The sequence below is a fragment of the Myxine glutinosa genome, chromosome 5 (genome assembly GCF_964187855.1).
Source record: "Myxine glutinosa chromosome 5, kmMyxGlut1.1, whole genome shotgun sequence".
Classification (NCBI taxonomy): Eukaryota; Metazoa; Chordata; class Myxini; order Myxiniformes; family Myxinidae; genus Myxine; species Myxine glutinosa.
The window spans coordinates 141,223,298-141,242,588 of NC_136265.1; the positions used below are offsets into that span (position 1 = coordinate 141,223,298).

Genomic DNA, 19,291 nt, shown 5'->3' on the forward strand with positions numbered 1-19,291 from the left:
GTTTGTGGTTAATCATTTTTTTTCACGTTTAGATCACTCTGTAGACCACAGTTATTATTGGAAACTCCTGTAACTTCGCATATCAGAGTCCTATAGAGATACCCTTCAGCACACAAAATTTTGAAGGTCAAGGTCAAAGGTCAAGGTCACTTTGTGGTCAATCATGGAGGTCGACGAAACCCTTATTTTTTGAGTAACTTTGATCGGATCGTCTCCAAACTTCATGGGAATCTAGTATATGGTCCGGCGCTCAGCTGATTAGTTTTTGGTGGCGATCGGCCTTGACCTTCATGGTTAGCGCTGGAGGTCGAAAATTATTGACCCCAAGGTCAAATGTTGAAACCCTTATTTTTTGAGTAACTTTGATCGGATCGTCTCCAAACTTCATGGGAATCTAGTATATGGTCCGGCGCTCAGCTGATTAGTTTTTGGTGGCGATCGGCCTTGACCTTCATGGTTAGCGCTGGAGGTCGAAAATTATTGACCCCAAGGTCAAATGTTGAAATCGTAGGTACCATATCTTCGCATATCTTCGCATGTAACTTCGCATATCAGAGTCCTATAGAGATACCCTTCAGCACACAAAATTTTGAAGGTCAAGGTCAAAGGTCAAGGTCACTTTGCGGTCAATCATGGAGGTCAACGAAACCCTTATTTTTTGAGTAACTTTGATCGGATCGTCTCCAAACTTCATGGGAATCTAGTATATGGTCCGGCGCTCAGCTGATTAGTTTTTGGTGGCGATCGGCCTTGACCTTCATGGTTAGCGCTGGAGGTCGAAAATTATTGACCCCAAGGTCAAATTACGAAACCCTTATTTTTTGAGTAACTTTGATCGGATCGTCTCCAAACTTCATGGGAATCTAGTATATGGTCCGGCGCTCAGCTGATTAGTTTTTGGTGTCGATCGGCCTTGACCTTCAAGGTCATTTTGAAGGTCATTCAATTTTGACCAAAAGGTAAAATTTTCAAGTTTCAGTTACCATATCGAGTAGTACCTCAAATTGAAGCCCTTGTTGAGTGCTTTCCAATCATATAACTAGTTTGACAATGTGACGTCATTTGACGGCGTTATGACGAAAAAACTGCACTTTTCATGTATATTGTATTGCTTTAGTTCGCATTGTTTAGGTCACTCTGTAGAGCACAGTTCCCTTTGGAAACTCTTGTAAGTTCGCATATCAGAGTCTTTTAGAGATACCCTTTAGCACACAAAATTATGAAGGTCAAGGTCAAAGGTCAAGGTCACTTGGCAAGATACGGTTCACCCTGTGGGTGACATATGTTTATGTTTTATTTTGTTATATACATCTTGTTTGCTCCAATCAATTTGTGCAATATCTTCTTGTCCTGACAAGACTCCTCAACTTGACTCGATTCATTTTGGGGAAGAGCCATTCAGCCTCATAAGGTTCTTCTTCCGTGCATTCATTTTTGGAAAAGCTTTTCCCCTTCACGATGCTCTTTTAGCTCCATTAATATCTGGGAAGAGCTGGATGGCCTCATGATGGTACTCTGTTTGCTCCATTCATTTTGTTATTATATTGTACATTGGTGCTTGTGTTTTCTTTTTTCACAGGGCAGGTGTACGTGTCTAGTGCTGTTGTAGGGTGCGATGTGGTTTACCACTCGTTGCTTTCAGCAACAACCGCAGGATAGCTCTGCGAGCGAAAAGAAGGCCAAGTGTGTAAACCCTTCCTTCCAGTGCATAGCCTCCACCATTGCCAAGACTTTCAGACTACCTCCTAGTGGTGAACCATGGTAACAGTGCTCTTGAGGGCACTGGCTAAATGTCTGGAGGATCTCGGAGTACGTTCGTACCCTAGAGGTGTAGTGTGCATGTCCCTCCATTGTGAGGACTTGATGTGACACTCACCAATCCAACCAGGGTGGGTGGAGCTCTTTATTGTTGGTAGGCAATCCACCTCGGAGAAGGAAACTCTGCGGAGACCTTATCTTTGTCTAAAGGCCTAGCCTTTGTCTAAAAGGACATACACTGCAAGGCAGCAGGGGGATTTGCAATCAAAGTTTCCTTCTCCTCGGTGGATTGCCTACACATCTGATTATATGGTGGCATCAGGAAGGGCATCCCACCACAAAAAAACATGCCCCAAATATGCCTTTTGGTGAAGCGGCCATTATAGGTGAATCATGGCTTGCACAAGCAAGCATGGAAATGGCTATAAAACGATGATGATGATATTGGGATATAGAGTTTTTCTTGCTCTTATTGGAGAATGATTTGTGCAAGTTTCCCACATGGAATAATCAAGCATAATTTCAAAAGGCTCTGTTCGTGCCTTCCACGGAACGTTCCCTTAATGCCGTTTTTCATTTTCTACTCAGTTCCTACGACCAGACCCAAAATGAATATCAATTTGTGAAAAGCAATCTCCTGGTTGTTACCCTGCCAGCTCTCAATGCCTCTTGTCCCTCGTTGAATGGATCCTGTGACGTTTCTGCTGAGGTTAAGGTAAGCTTTTATCTTTTCCCCCTCCTTGCTTTCCCAACATCGAGCAGAGTTTCACCAATTAGCTGTAACTCTCCCCCGAGTGGGCTCTTACTGAAATCCACACTTGGTGTGAAAATTGCCTCCACAGACCTATACTGATATCTTCATCTCAGTTTTATTAAAGGCACATGAATAATTCAACAGACTCTCTGCATGGTTGTTTTGGGCTCCCCTTGTTTATGATTCACCTTGTGGTTACTCAGCTTGTTATATTTTTATCCCTGCTGTGTTCACAACCTGTGAATTTGGCCTTCAAGTTCAGTGGTGGCATGTTTGTGAGGACATTGGCCTGGCATCCACCTGAAGTTCAAATGCAAATCTAGCTGGAATGCTTTTGGATTTTTCAATGGGTCTAGTTATTTTGGAGGTGAACTGCCACCTCACTATTGTATTGCTGGAGAAATCCCAGCTGGCTCATTAATGACCCTAATGGTGGGAACAATCTGCCTGTCCAACCTATTCTGGTCCGCACATGAATGGTAGTCCACTAATTCGGGTTATCTCTTGCTCTACTCTTTCCTTGTTTATTGGAGGTTGTTTTGAATGATTATGGGTTCTTCACTTGTTCTGTACTTGAAAACTTTAAAAAAAGAAAACGTGTCCACATTTGCGAACCCAAGATGGCTTTGCGTAGAGAAGTAGGTGGACTTTGGTGTTGTTCAGTGATTATACTGGCAATAGAGGCTTGACAAGCCATCCTTCCTGCCTGTACAGATGAGGCCAGTTCAAGTTGGTGAAATGTTGAAAATCTGGTTAATTTCTTCTTGGTGAATGGTCATCCGAAGGAGATTACACCGATCAAACACTTATAGTTTTGTATTTTATTAATACCCTCGCAGGAGGAGAGGTTTTTGCATTTGGGTCCGTTTGTCTGTCCGTTTGTCTGTTTGTCCACACAGAATAAATATGATTTTCTCGGCAAGCGTTGGTCCGATTCACAGGAAATTTCCACCATAGGTGCAACTCCACCTGTATAATTATTTAATGATAATTATGACGTCATATGTCACGTATTATGGGCGCCATCTTGGAAAAAACGAAAAACTTTGCACCTCTATATTTCCGAAAGCGCCTCATAGAAAAAATTGAGACATGGCTCATCGTAAAGAACTCTCCATGTGGAATAAAATGTTAATGATGATGTCATCGGTGCCTCCATTATGACGTCATAATTCGACAAGTGCAAAACTTCATCCGATCAGGATGAAATTTCTTGAGCGTCATCTCGGGATAAATTGGTGGAGAATTTCTTTTGTGACATCATAGGTCACGTGGCTCGGCCGCCATCTTGGAAAAAAAGGGAAAAACTTTGCACCTCTATATCTGAAAGTGCTGCATAGAAAAAATTGAGACATAGCTCATTGTAAAGAACTCTCCACGGGGAATAAAATGTTAATGATGATGTCATAGGTGCCTCCATTATGACATCATAATTCGACAAGTACAAAACTTAATCCGATCAAGATGAAATTTATTGAGCGTCATCTCGGGATAAATTGGTAGATGAAAAAAAAAAAGATGACGTCATCGGTCACGTGGTTCGGCCGCGATATTTGTTTTTAACACAAGCCTTAAAAACCACTGAAAATACATCCTGGCAAGGGTCTGCAATCACTGATTGCTCTTTCTTGTGGTTGCTTTTACCCGTGCACATGTGAAGCAAAAAGAGGAAGTATGCAATTGGTTGGCTTTGTCTGTTTGTCTGTCTACAAACGTCAGTTTATGATCGAGGAACGACTTAATTTGAATTGAATGCTAGCTTTTGGTAAGGAATCAGAATGTGAATTGGAAAGCAAACCTGCAGTTTAGCAGTATTTTGGCTCTGAATTTGCCCCGATCTTACATGCGCAACGATGAGCGAGATAACTTTTTGTCTGCCTGTCTGGAAATTGAACAAAATTGAAAATCATTCCAAAGAGGAAAAGTATGGTTCCATATCACGTCATAAAGAAAACAAACAGGCACGAATAGGTAATGTAATTTTTTTTTTTAAAGGTAGTGTTAAAAAATGCTGCACCAACGGTAGTAAAGTCAGAACAACGGTAGTTCTGAGATCGTTTTTGGTGCATAGCGGAGTTTTGGAGTTGATGGGGGTTGGGGTATTGAACAAAAATCTATGAATAAAATACACACAGATGAACAAGCGCAATTCCATTTTAAAATGCATTTATTGGAAAGAAACGTCGAAAGAATTATTTTGGCTTCACGTGAATAATTGAAAATGATTTTCAGTTTGTATCGAATTGCAAACTGACACTCGGCCGAGAATCAGCGAGGCGTGAGAATGTTACACTAATGAACCACGGACCGCAATTTAAAGTCCTTTTTGAAAAAAAAAAAAAAAAGTTAACTTCAATGGCCGAAAAACACTTTTTACACTAACTTTTGATTTATTTTCCTGATAATGGAACGTTTTGTCCCGAGTCTGCAGCCGTGTGTACATAGTGCCAGTAATATCCGTGAGGTCAAAAATGGATCTCGGGAATGTTTGCCATCAAGATCTGGAACAGGCAAGTTGGAGGTTTTCCAGATTAAGACAATATGGTGGCTCAACACTTCGTGCATAATGTCTGTTACAAATGTTGCCCCCTGGGGAGTCCAGGGCTCCTGGTAGTTTGTTTACAGACTACACCACTCCCCCAATATGGGGTGGGAGACCCTAAATAAGTAATTTGAAGGCAATTCCCCAAAGGTATGTGTTCAATTAACTGAACAAACAGAGATTTCAAATTAATATAATTTATTTGAAAGTTTGGTAGGAGAGCACAATACAATACTTTATTAAACTTGAGAATATCCAAAAAGACGAATAGCAGCCAAGTAATAAAACTATCAAAAGAACAGCAGCTGACAGCACTGAACAAATATCTGTAAAGAAAACATAAAATTACCTTTCTCATAATTAAAAGCATCCCCAAAAAGGTTTAACTTAGCCCAACTACCCACCAATATAAATATACAAATCATCTATACACAAAACGCTAATTGTTTACACGACATAAAACAAAATCACATACCCTTTTCACAAGAGATCAGGGGTTACCCAGAACACGGTGGAAACACTCCACTGGACCTCTGCCGAGACAGTGAACACATAATGCGGTTACCATTGAACAACAACAGCGTCCGTAATTCATTTATACATAAAAATAACAAAATGGCGTCGCATACTCAATGCAAGCCTTCATCTGCCGGTTACATGCACACACCCACTGGACAGCCAGGAATTCACTGGAGAGTACAAAAACTCGGAAATACACTTCTTGAGCAGATGCAACCAAGCACCCTAGCTAGGACAACCAGGAAGTACTAGAGTCCCTGTATAGGGAGAGTTGCGACATGAAGAGTCCGAAAAAAATTGGTCACGTGGTCTGTGGACGCCATGTTGTTTCCTGTCCGATCTTCGCGTGTTTCTCGCCTTGAATTGAATACATACGAGGAACGTTCTATTTTATTGTCTGGCTTTGTTTGTTGTCTTTAATAATACTTCATAATGTGAGTATTGTCTTTAATACTCACACTCATTCTAATGACACCAAATACTTAAGATCACACGCTGATAAGACTCTCCTTGTCTGTAATAGAACTCATATGCCATACGGGGACAAAGCCTTTTGCAACTCAGTGCCTGCCCTCTGGAACAAACTACCTATAACTATTCGGACCTCACACAACATAAAAACTTTCAAATCAAAACTCAAAACACATTTATTTCCAGAGTAACTTAATTGTATTTTTTGAAAAGTAGCTTTAAGTCGTATTCTTCGAAGATTGTGTAATGTAAATTGTAGTCTTCAAGATATGTTGTGAAGCGCTTTGTTCATTTCATGCTAAGGCGCTATATAAATACTGTTATTATTGTTATTATTATTATGTAAATGTATGTAATTTGGAATAGTTTAGATGTACACCATACAACGAATTGTACATTGCTATGAAAAACGGGTATGTTTTACATGCATACTCTTCCATTGTAAGTCTGGATTACAATTTCTGGGCCTTTCATATAATTACAATTTAATTGTGCATATGTATTTCTCCCGGTGCGCCTACATGAAAAGTTAGAATTACTTTTTAATTGTCATATTTAAAATCGACATTTTTGTCATTTGTCAAGATGGTTTTAAGGCAATCTTGTTATAATAATAGGAATTTATATCGCGTAAATTGCAGGAGCCTCTAAGCGCTTAGAAAAGAGAAGAAAGCCAACGAGATGAATATACAAATACAAATTATACAAGAAGAAAACCTAAGATATAATCAGATGTAGGCATTTTCAAATAAATGAGTCTTTAACAGAGATTTGAAAAAAATGTTCACATTGTCGGCTTTGTGTGCATGCATGCTAGTCAAGAAAGTAAGACGCAAGAGAGCAAGGTAGTCCAGAAAATGATAGGCACTTCCTGTCCCCTCTTTCCCTTTTATTCCTTTTCCCCCTCTCCTTCCTCTCCTCCCCACATAAAACTACATTTCTGAACAAAGATTATTGCCATAAACAAAATCCGATTCTTATCTTGGACTAAGAGAAAATCATATCAAAAGCGAGGGGCACGGTGCAAATCACAAATTACACAATGTAGGCACTCAAATTTTGTACTAGGTTACGCACAATGTATACACACCAGCGGGCAGTGCACTAGTGCGTGGCGCAAACAATGGCAACAAAATGGCTTCTAATTCCGGGTTGTCGTAACTCTCTCTATACAGGGACTCCAGGAAGTACTATTGCAGAGGACCCGAGCAATAGTAGTCTCCCGATATGCCTGCACAGGTAGCTTATAAAGCCAAAAGGGGCTGAACCAATATAATTATCTCTGACGGGGACTAATGATTGGTCCCACAGGCTACACAAAGATGGGAATTGGTCTTCTTATTTGGCCTGTATGGCCAATATTTATTATGTGGATCGATCTTCGCAGAATACGATAAAAAATATGCGTGTTATTATTTGTCAGGGTTAAACAATGTTTATTGCTTTGTTTGCAAGCTACTGTATGTTCGGACATGTTGATCCTTTCCAGATTTTGATAAAAGGTGCAAAGGGTTTTTATTATTCTGGAATGAAAGCGATAGAAATACATTTGGTTATTTTTTTAACATTTCCAAGAATGATCGCACTGTGGTCATAACCTGCAACAAATTCCGGTAACAGGCTGATTGGGAAACACGCATTTAATGTGCTGTTAATAGACAAACTCAACACCTCAACGTGCTTTCTGACCTTCCGTGTGTTCCAATAGGCTTGATTAAACATTACTATTTATTATTCGACATATGATTACATTTTTCAGGGTCCCACATCGTGAATAACACTTTATCCAAACAAAGCCGTTGGTTCTTTATAATTTGTGTAACTTAACGCATAATGTAATGTAATGTGTGATTACTGCACATCGGATTTTTATGTGAAAAAATAAAAAATATTTTTTCACATAAAACGGCTTTTTTGTGCGCAAAAAAATTATTTTGCTATTTTCGGAGAAAAAAAGAATTTCGCCCTTTTTCGGGAAAAATAAAATAAAATGCCCTTTTTGGTCGAAAATGTCTGGCAACGCTAAAAAAAATTAGGGAACTTTTCGAAATTTTAAACTGCGATCGAAATTTTTAACTGCGATCGAAATTTTTAACTGCGATCGATCTCAAAAACAAAACGTTGCGTCCACTTGCGTGCGTTGCGTCCCCCAGCGTGTACAGCAGTGAGGCGGTGTACTACAGTGAGAGAGTGTACACAAAGTGTGAACAAGTCTCCTATCAAGATGAGTGCTGCTCTTCGTGACAAGTGGCTGAAGGAATTCAACGCTGGCGGCGATGGGGCCACCTTCAAGTACGTGTCGAGTGACACGGCTTTCTGTCGAGCTTGTGAAAAGACTTTCCGGGCGAAGCAGAAGTCTGAGCTGGCCCAACATGTCCAAGGAGACCGCCACAAGAGCAATTTGGCCTTGAAGAAGAAGAGGACGGTCACGCAAGCCACCATGGAGGACTTTGGTGGCGGAAAGAGGCACAAGTGCGACGTCGTGGCTCAGGAGCTGTGCCAGGCCATGCTGGCCGCTGGCATCCCATGGTCGAAATTGGAAAACCCTGCCCTCCGGTCGTTCCTGGAGAAGCACATCACTCTCCAGATCCCCGATGAAAGCTGGATTCGAAAGCACTACCTCGCCAAGTGCTACGACGAGGCCTTGGCGGGGATCCGTGCCGACCTCGGACAGCAGCCCATCTGGCTGTCCGTCGACGAGACGACCGATTCGGCAGGTCGATATGTGGCCAACATCATCGCGGGACGCTTGTCCAAGGAGGGGTACTTTCGTCCCCACCTCGTCCAGTGCATGTTTCTGGAGAAGACCAACTCCGGGGAGATCGTGCGTGCAGTCAATGACACGCTGCGCTATCTTTGGCCTGATTTCAAGCCGGAGTGCCTCAAGGTCCTCGTCAGCGACGCCGCGGCCTATATGATCAAGGCCGGCCATGCCCTGAAGGAACTCTTCCCGGACTTGCTGCATGTGACTTGCGTTGCCCACGTGCTCCACCGTGTCTGTGAGAGAGTCCGAGAAATGTTCAAGGACGTCAACGACCTGATTGCCACGACGAAGAAGGTGTTCGTCAAAGCCCCGTCGCGTGTTGTCTTTTGGAAGGAGCACCAGCCCAATCTTTCTCTCCCCCTGGAGCCCATTCTGACTCGGTGGGGGACGTGGATCGACGCCGCGGTGTTTTACGCCGAGCACTTCGAGGCCATCAAGGACATTGTGGACCAGCTGAACGATGACGACGCGATGGCAATCCGGAGTGCCAAGGACCTGTTCGGAAAGGCGGACATCAAGCTCAGTTTGGTCTTCTTAAATGCCCACGTGTCGTTCATCCCGAAGATCCTTAAGCAGCTGGAGGAGGCCGGCATGGAGCTGGCCAAGGCCTTCCAGCTCCTTGATCAGGCCAAGGAGGAGCTCGAAAAGATCCGAGGCTGCCGTAAGGAGATCCTGCTCACCAAGTTCAAGGCGGTGCTGCAGCGCAATCCCGACATTGGTGTGCTGAGGACAGTGGCTTTGATCCTGGATGGAGATCAGCACGGATCTGAGGTTGGTGTGCCGGCTGGAGTCAAGCTTGCTGACATCCCCCTCTTGAGGTACTGCCCCATCGTCGGCGTCGACGTGGAAAGGTCCTTCTCCGTCTACAGAAACGTCCTCACCGACCGCCGACACCGCCTCACCAAGGAGAACATTACCAAGATAATGATTTCAAACACCTACTTTAACTGTTCCTAAAAGGGTCTTGTCAATTTCTTCTTGTCCTCTACTTATCAAACAATGCGGTTGCAATAAAGGTACCTGAACGTCATTTTTTACCTGTTTACTAGCCCAGTGTTTAATGTTGTGCAGGAAAAAGCTTACCATTTTTTGTTCTTTTTTTGACTGATTTCTGAAAAACTTGGTAATAATAAAAAATGAATAAAACGGGGGAAAAAAATATTTCGGGATTTTTTCACATAAAAAAAAAAAAATTCCGCTTTTCAAAACATAAAAGGCCTATTTTCTTAACATAAAAATCCGTAGTCTAGGGCCCTGATTACCGTGCGTTCTGATTTACCGTGCTTTCTGACGGGCTTGATTAAAACTTAATATTTATTATTCGACATATGATTAGATTTTTTCATGGTCCCATATCGTAAATAACACTTGACCCAAACAAAAGCAATGGTTTTAGTAATTCGTGTAACGTAACATGTAATGTAACATAACACTTGATTTTGTGTTTTCTGACATACCTTGCATTCTGACAGGCTTGATTAAACCTTACTATTTATTATTCAACATATGATGAGATTTTCAGGGTCCCATATTGTGAATAACACTTGAGGCAAACAATGCCAATTGTTTTAGTAATCTGCATAACGTAACGCGTAATGTAACATAACGCTTGATAATTATGCATCCTGTCGTGCTTGATTAAACCTTAATTACTATTTTTCGACATCGATTAGATTTTTCTTTATGTTTACGGGCAGTGTGTAATAATTGCAACACACCCAGGTAGTGTATAATCAGCAGAGCCCTACTAGGAGAGCGGTGTAGGGTGCTTTTGGGTCGAGTACCCCCTCCGCATCTTAGAACAAAACACAACCTATTTTTTCTTCAAGGGGGATGTCTGGGGAGTTACAAAATCATGGTTGTGAATATGAAAGCATTGCACATCACTCCGAGAATCACATTTACATATATATATATATATAATAGGTGCTAATGTTGACGCCAAGAGCCGATTTGGCGTAACAGGTTTTTTGCCTTTATAGGCGTCAATATTGATGCTATATGCACAAATGTGGTATTAAAATGTGCAGGAAGATAAGACACACTCGATAAAATAGGATTGAGGCTTAACAAATAACTTTTATTGGATAGAAATGACAAAATGTTGAAATTAAATGCTGCAAATTCACTTCGGTTTCATCGATAAAGTGGGACAAATACATTGTAATTTCAGAAATATTAGCTTCATAGTCATAAAGTTTATGTTCAAATTTCCCCTTAGTGTAGCAGCATAGCAAACCTGTTGTGCATTTTGTGATACAAGCACCAAATTTGGCACAAATGTACATTAATATGTTGCGAACATTTTCAGATATTGGGCCACTTGAAATTCCGTAATTTTTTTTTTCAAATTTTTTCAAATTTCGTAATTTCAAATTTTTCAGGTGACACCGTCACAATTTCGGTCTTCGAGGCCGGCCGATATAGTGGGGCGGCTTAGCCCAAATATTCAAAAGAATTGTGCATTTTGTGATACAAGCACCAAATTTGGCACAAATGTACATTAATATGTTGCGAACATTGTGTGGTCAGCAATGAAGACGAGAGTCTGAATTACATGTATGCAAAAGACCTTGTGAACCAGTGAAGCAAATACACGGGTAAGCATGAATTAAATCTAGGGCATGATATAATTTCCATGATGTTTACCTCTACACTCAATGGTGGAAGGATGTAATGTTTTGATCCCAGCTTGTCTGTATGTCTGTTTGTCTGTTAGTCCACAAAATTCCAGACAAAGCTTGTAGTAGTGGTAGTTGTAGTGGTAGTGGTGATAACAGAAATTGTTATATAGAACTGAACTTATATTATTATTATATGCAGAAAATAACTTCATTTCTATATGCCCTGCAGTGGACAGGTTAATTGGTTTATGCACTGAAGGGGTCACCCTGGTGTGCACTGCTGTGTTCTGCCTCACTGAGTTGTTCAGGTATGATGTACTCAGCACAAGCTTCCGGTCGGCCCGGAGGTGGGGGTGCGGGGCCTGTCACGGAACGTCAAAACAAACGGCCTGCCGGGGCCGCCCAAAAGTCGGGCGTGAGGGGCGCGTCCACTAATGGAACGCCTCTCGCTTCCCAGATCGAGGGCCACGTGGTCAGGAGAACCTCGTCCCTTCCGGTCACACTTTGCCTATCGGCCGGCCTCGAAGACCGAAATTGTGACGGTGTCACCCGAAAAATTTGAAATTACGAAATTTGAAAAAATTTGAAAAAAAAAATTACGGAATTTCAAGTGGCCCAATATCTGAAAATGTTCGCAACATATTAATGTACATTTGTGCCAAATTTGGTGCTTGTATCACAAAATGCACAATTCTTTTGAATATTTGGGCTAAGCCACCCCACTACCTGTTCATTTGTGTATATCACATTATTAAGCAAAATGTTAATATCAATGATACTGATAATTATATTGTCTAAATCTAACGTCACCCCCCTAATATTTTACCAACATCCAGAAATCGCAGTAGTATATACATGTCATTCTGATGATGCTCTGAATGAAGTCGAACTATGTTCAGTCACTGTCATCATCGCTGCTGTCACTGAAGACAAGAGAATTGTCTGTGTTTGGGCAACCATCACCATTATAAACATATAAAAATAACCACCTTTAGAGGCCATTTTTCCCCGCAAAGCAGGGGTTGGCCTTTTTCGGGAACCGTGGTTGTTGTTGTTTTTTGGGTCCCCTTTTTGAAGCAATGTTTTACGGCCGGATGCCCTTCCTGACGCCAACCCTTTTTGTCGCCTTTAACGACAAACAGGGAATTACCAGTGAACTGGTACTCAATTTGCCGACCTCGGAAGGATGACAGGCTGAGTCAACCCCCCTGGCGTTAATTCAGCGATCGACTGGGATTCAAACCCAGGATCCTAGGATCCTAAGCTGGCACCCTAGCCGCTAGCCCAACACCAGGGCTCACCATTACAGGAGCAAAATTCAGTGCATGTCAGCCCCGCTCTCAGGCACTGACAGGCTCTGGTCTGTGAACAGTCCTCATCCATCCAATACAGATGTGTGAGATCCCGAACCTCTTTTGGGGCCGCTTCTTTTTTGAACATGACAGGCTCGAGTTTGTTATCTCTCAGCTGCCATCCATGGCCATCAGGCTTCCAAAGAACTGGCTTTGCTACGTGACTGTGAACCCATATTGCCACCTGGTAATTGGCGCGTCTGACGTGTTGTTCAAATGCATCATCGGTGGGTGGGAAGAGACATGCAGCCTTATCACTTTTGCATGCATAATCATAGCGTAGCTGGTCCAGAGAGTGGCACGATTTGCTCTTCGATCCATACAGCAGTAGTGCATACTTCGTGGCAGTGAGGAGTACCTCGGATACATCACTGGACTGACCCAGCTGTGACAGTGGTAGCAAGTCTCCAATGTTCTGCAAGAGCTTGCTGTAGGCAGTTCGCTTGCCTATCCTGAAGAGTGAGGAGGTACTATCGCAGCCGCTAAGAGCGTGGGATGCTGGTAAGCACAGTGAAATGTCTTGCCCAATTTTGTCAGTTATGCTGCTGACAGGAATGAACCTCTGGCGATTCGTTGCTTTGCTACAATGACCGGCATTCATGTACACATTGCAGTTGCCGAGCATGCCCTTGCCACAGTAGTATATTAGAAGAATTAATACATCAGTATCATCGCATCTAACAATGATCCTCGAGTGTGATTTAGCGAGATCGATGGTATGTAGCAGGATCCGTGTGTCGGCCTCCTCATGGGTGCTGAACAATTCAGGTTTTTCCTGAACTCCTGTTTGCTCAACAAGTTTAACCAGCTGACCATCTTCGAACCCTCCTGCCAATGTAATCGACTGGTGTTCCCCGAGGAGCTGTGGAGCAGTTTTTGTCAAATATTCGCAGATGAACTCAACAAGTGCTGATTTGTTTTTGGCGTTCTTCAGGAATTTTCTATAGTTTGGAACTCGGCGACATCCACTGATGACATAGCTAGGGGTTGTCTCTCCACACGTTCGGCGGTCTCTTTCCAGCTGCTTAATGGAGAGCTGCGCATCATAGCGATCAAAGACCAGAGTTACTGATGCCACTCCTAGGTTACCGGCTAACAGTGATTCAATTATTTGCATTACTGCAAGTCCTAGATCATCAAATGTGTCAAACTGTGCTTCATCAAGTGCCTGAAGTAACGCCATCCCATCGATGACAAATGCAGTGTCATGCTGGTCAGACCCTTGCAACACCTGGATTTCTTCAGAATTAGATTCTAACTTCTTAGCTAAATCTGCCTTGCTTGTCTTTCGCATTGTCCCGTCATCATTGAAGAGAGAAGGTGGCACAGGAGCTAGTTCATGTGTCTGCACCTCTTCCAGGCTGACATCACGGTGCTTTGACACAGCCAGCAGCCGTCGGAAAAGTACTTCCGAATCCACCATCATCTTGTCTGTCTTGTTGGATTTTAGGGGCTTAGACATGTTGGTGAAAGTTAGTCTTCGACCGTGTTTCTGTGTCCCAGAAGCTGATGGTCCTGTCAACCAGGAGACGCTTTTCTACAAAGGTAATGTTACGTTTCTGGGCAACTTCCAGGAAATGTCCCAGTCCATTGGATACTTCTTGCGATGCTACTTGTCCAGTTGTGACATTTACTAGCTCATCAGGTACCGCATCAAGGTCAAATGGATTCTGCGAGCTTTCTACGTATTGCACGATCTTGATGACGTCTTGCTCATCCCTTGCCATCCTTGTCTTGCCGTGCTCAGCATGGTTCTTGATAGCTGTTTGTTTGCTGCTGTCACGCACTTCCTTAAAGGCCTCTGAGTACTGTGCAGTAATGTGCCTAGTCACCATCCAGCATGTGAGGGCACCTTTCCGTAAGGTAAACCCGATGACACCTCCCTGGCTCTTCCCCTCGCGGTTTATCGTCTGTTCAAGTGCCTGGTCCCTAGAAACTGCATTGAACCATCTCGAAGACCTGCAGACAACAAATCCTCCATCTAGCAGGTATTGGTAGGACTTTGGGTGTTTGTCTTGCAGTGATATATCATTCAGATATCCAGGCAAATATTTGATATAGTTGCCTCTATCAGCAGCTCGACACCAAGGTATAGTCTCACAGACGGCGATGAGATGCAGCTCGAACAAGCCATCCTGCTCTGCTCTCAGAAGTCGCAGCAAGGTGCCCACTCCCTGCATGAATGTGTCCCAGTACACGAAGGTAGCAGACTGTCTCCTTCCAGTGGTTGTGAACTCTTGCTGGAGTGCATGTAATGTTTTGATGTGCTCTGCCTCCAGCTGTTCGGTGAGTGTTTGAGTCGATTCCCTGTCTCCAACCTGGAAAGCATTCTGGATTTCTCCCACAAGCTTGCACATGTCATCTTTTTGCAGCACTGTGTGATCCTGCTGTTGTAGCCATGCCCAAAATGCTTCCTGGTATAACCGGTACAATGCCTCCAGTACCAGCTTCATGCCCCTGTTGCCTCGGGACACCTGTTTTCCTTGAAGCATGAGCCTTGCAGTTGCAGGAGCGTAGACACCAGAGTCGACTAGCATGGAAAGGAGACCCCCATCCCCATATAGCTTTCCAATGCTTGCTATATATGCCATGGCTAAGTGCATACCACCAAGCCTCATTGTTAGCTTTCCATCCAAAAGAGCAGGCTTGTTCCACAGGATCTGTTGGGCCTTGCTGTATATAGCAAGGTCAGCAGTGACAAGGATGTGAGGTTGCTCAAGTTTGTCAGCAATCTGGACCAATCTAAGCAGGATTGTATAGATGGTAGTAAGGTCTGTTGGAGGGGCACGAATGAAAGGTAAGTAGCATGTGGTGGCGACAGGCAAATTTCGCTGTGATAAGAATGCATTATATGCTGTCCATGGTGGAACACATTGTTTACCATCATTTGTTTTGCGAGAAACTTTCCACCCTAGATCTTTACATTCGGCTGTTTTTATTTCTGGGCTGTGTTTGTCAATATTCAGTATTGATGAATTGCTGATAGATGGGGGCTCTGGCCGTTTGGCAGGTTTGTTGTACCTAAAAGAGACACACCATATTGATATTGCACATAATTTAGTTTAAGTAATATGTGTACAAAATTCCACCAATCTATAACTACAATGATAAGTTGACTACTTTGAAAAGCTCGCTAAAACCCACAACCAAGCAAACCAACACCATAATGTCTTCTTACCAAATTCAAATTTCCAGTATAAACACTGAATAAGCTGCAAGTACCGAAGTACAGTTACTAAAATAAATAAATAAAATACCATTCATGATTAGCAATGAATACTACTATGATAGACATTAATTTCCTAAATTCAAATATATAGCTTATCTATTAGGTACCTCTCTAGAACATCAGAGCCTGGATGAACTCCATCAGAGGCAGATAGCGACTTATTTGGCAGTCTAGGGATGGATTGGCCTTCGCATTGGGCGACTCCTCTGTGGAACAGTACGGCTGCCATGGCATGAGTAGTTGACTTTCCATCCAAAGTTGCTTCATTTTGGTCAAAGTTATCAATGGCGCCGTCGATGATAGGATAATCATCAATGACCCTCAGGTTTTGGAGTATTTTGGGTATGTAAACATCCTCTGATCTACTTGTCTGATCAATGGCAGCAGATGTGAGGAAACGCCGTACTTCGTCGTATGATACACAGTGACCCAGTGAATGAAGTAAGTCAATGATGTTCTTACTTCCAAATTCGTGATGTACTTTTAAGGCTAGGTCCAGGGTTTTTGCTGTGTACACATTTTGGTTCTGTGATATTATGTCATGACATATGGCGATCGTTTTCAGGTTGCTTTTTGAAACACCCTCGTTGCTACAGCCAGTTATATTCGTGTATGACTTCTCACTGAAGCACCACTGAATGAAGTCATACATAGCATCTGGAATGAATTTGGCATACTGCTCAATGTTTGTGTCTTCAGCTGGTGCATAGACACCAGTTGCATGCTTGATGTCAGCCATGTGCTTCCTCAGTATGCCAGCAGCAGTGTGCAAGATAGGGTTTTCATTCACTGGTTCTGCTTGTGCTGTAGAAACCAGTTTTTCATAGTCATCATCATCGTTTGCATCTTGCAGAGCAGTGGCCTTTTTTAGTGCATCACCCAAGGTCACAGAAGAGGAGCACACGATGTCAGTACAACCATATAATGTAACACAGACCAACTGATCACTGCAATGTTTGGTTAATCGTTCCTTCAATTTCCAGGTGGTGTACTGCTGCGCATTACTGGCACCCAATTCAACTAAATAGTTGATGAACTGCGCTTTCAAACTGGCAAGGGTTGTCACAGTCTTTTTTTTGGAGAAGACAGTTTGGTCCAAATGAATTTTAAGTTCATCAAAGGCTACATCGTGTAATGTAACTGCTGCTGACTCTCCTGACTTGTTTTGCGCAGCAGCTATGTTGAGGTCTGTTATATAATGTCCATAGCATAATCGATGGTATTTGGCATCATAGGCAAACAAATCTGAATACAAGAGCATTCGCATATGAATGGTGTCGTCTTTTCTTTTGTGGGCCGCTGCAAGAACCTTTTCTCTGGTGGTCTGTCCGATGCCTGTGGAAATTTGTGTAAGCTTTTTTCTATTTGAAGTGTTCCGTTTGCCACAAATGAAACGATCATTGCTGATGTCAAACCCGCTTGTTTCACTTCTATGAGCCTTGAAGGTTCCGTAGAGATGGACTCCGACGTACACGGTTGTTGTTCAGTATCGGTAGATTGGCATTTAGGCAAATTTGACTTGCTGGTGTAATTGGCACGACATGATTTATGGAAAGCCACTTTCAGATTCAGGCTTAAAATCTCTTGTTGCAAAGGCCAGAGTGCTTCATAAACATCATCTTGTCTCAGCTTACTTGCTTTTAGAATTGCATTCAAGCCATCAGCAGTTGGGTTCTTAACCACATGGTCCTTTTTCGGGTCAACAGTTTTGGAGCATATGATACAATGGTCCGTATCGATTTTTCGACGTTTCACAGCTGGTGCTTCCAAATCCATGGTAGAAGGTTAGTGATGACCATTGTCAGAAAAGTCCATCTGGAAAGAAATAGAGCAAACCAATTGTGCATTTTATGACATGGAGACAGTTGAAAGCTGAGAGGATTGTGTCATCAGTCACATGACATAAGGGGATGTCCAGAAGTTATTTATAGCTTTTACTTTCAAGTACCTGTAACTCTTTAAATAATGGTCAGACAGTTTAGGTATGTATTAGGCACTAATAGGAAATCATATATGGGGAATCATTTGCCACCATCAGATTTGACCTTGGAACAAGGGATCAAGGTCAAACTGTCAATGGAGCATGCAATGCTGAGGGTCAATGACCTCTCAAGGTCACCACAGGTCAGAAACAAATTGCCTCCATGTCTGAAATAAAACCTTGGGGTATGTAGATTATATGCTGAAACTGCCATGCACATAAAATGCACAATACCTTCCATATATGACCTTATCTGCCCCACTACTTGATGTTTTGGCGGTATTGCGATTTGTGAATTTCAATAAAATATTAGGGGGGGGGGTGACATTTGATTTTGACAGTATAATTATCAGTATTATTGATATTAACATTTTGGTTAATAATGTTAAATACACGAATGAACAGGGGAAATTTGAACATAAACTTTATGACTATGAAGCGAATATTTCTGAAATTACAATGTATTTGTCCCACTTTATCGATGAAACCGAAGTGAATTTGCAGCATTTAATTTCAACATTTTGTCATTTCTATCCAATAAAAGTTATTTGTTAAGCCTCAATCCTATTTTATTGAGTGTGTCTTATCTTCCTGCACATTTTGATACCATAATTGTGCATATAGCATCAATATTGACGCCTATAAAGGCAAAAAACCTGTTACGCCAAATCGGCTCTTGGCGTCAACATCAGCACCATTTATATATATATATATATATGTAAATGTGATTCTCGGAGTGATGTGCAATGCTTTCATATTCATAACCATGATTTTCTAACTCCCCAGACATCCCCCTTGAAGAAACAATAGGTTGTGTTTTGTTCTAAGATGGGGAGGGGTTAGACCCCTTTTAAGGCCCCTTTTGAGATTTCACCATTAGCCTATACAGGCCTAATGTGTTCGGCCCACCAGAAAACCAGATGAAGGCCATATAATTTTGTCTCGATGCTGTGGTGGATGGAGTTGTGGGCACCTGTCCGACCAATAGGTGCACATTTCAAAAATCGACCCCAACAACAGCAACATGAAGCTCTTGTAGATCTGTGACATGTCATAGGTAAAAATCTCAACTCATGTAAAAGTAAGGTGATGGATGATAGAAGGGGTGTGGAAGGTGGGCACCCCATTAAACAGTAGACAGATTCCACTGCTGGGTTAGGCTTAGAATGAGTTCACGTTCACTTCTGAACAAATTAGTGAGGTGAGCAGTAAGCAGGGATTTTGGGGGTTATTCGGAGATCACATGCATTCTAGGAGGCTGTAGAGAAGCAAAGGCTGAAAGAGAAGGAGAATGAAG

At 42.4% G+C, this 19,291-nt stretch overlaps 1 protein-coding gene across 2 annotated transcripts in view; it reads left to right on the top strand.

Annotated features, from left to right (window-relative positions):
• The window catches only part of LOC137426970 (guanylyl cyclase C), a 445,743-nt gene that overhangs the window by 42,979 nt on the left and 383,473 nt on the right, over nt 1–19,291 (top strand). For both annotated transcript variants that reach the window (XR_013623586.1, XM_078778805.1), the window contains exon 7: nt 2,347–2,473. Coding sequence is in view for 1 of the 2 variants with exons in the window: in XM_078778805.1 (XP_078634931.1) it covers nt 2,347–2,473 (127 nt within the window). In the remaining variant the exon portion in view is untranslated. The remainder of the gene's footprint in view (nt 1–2,346; nt 2,474–19,291) is intronic.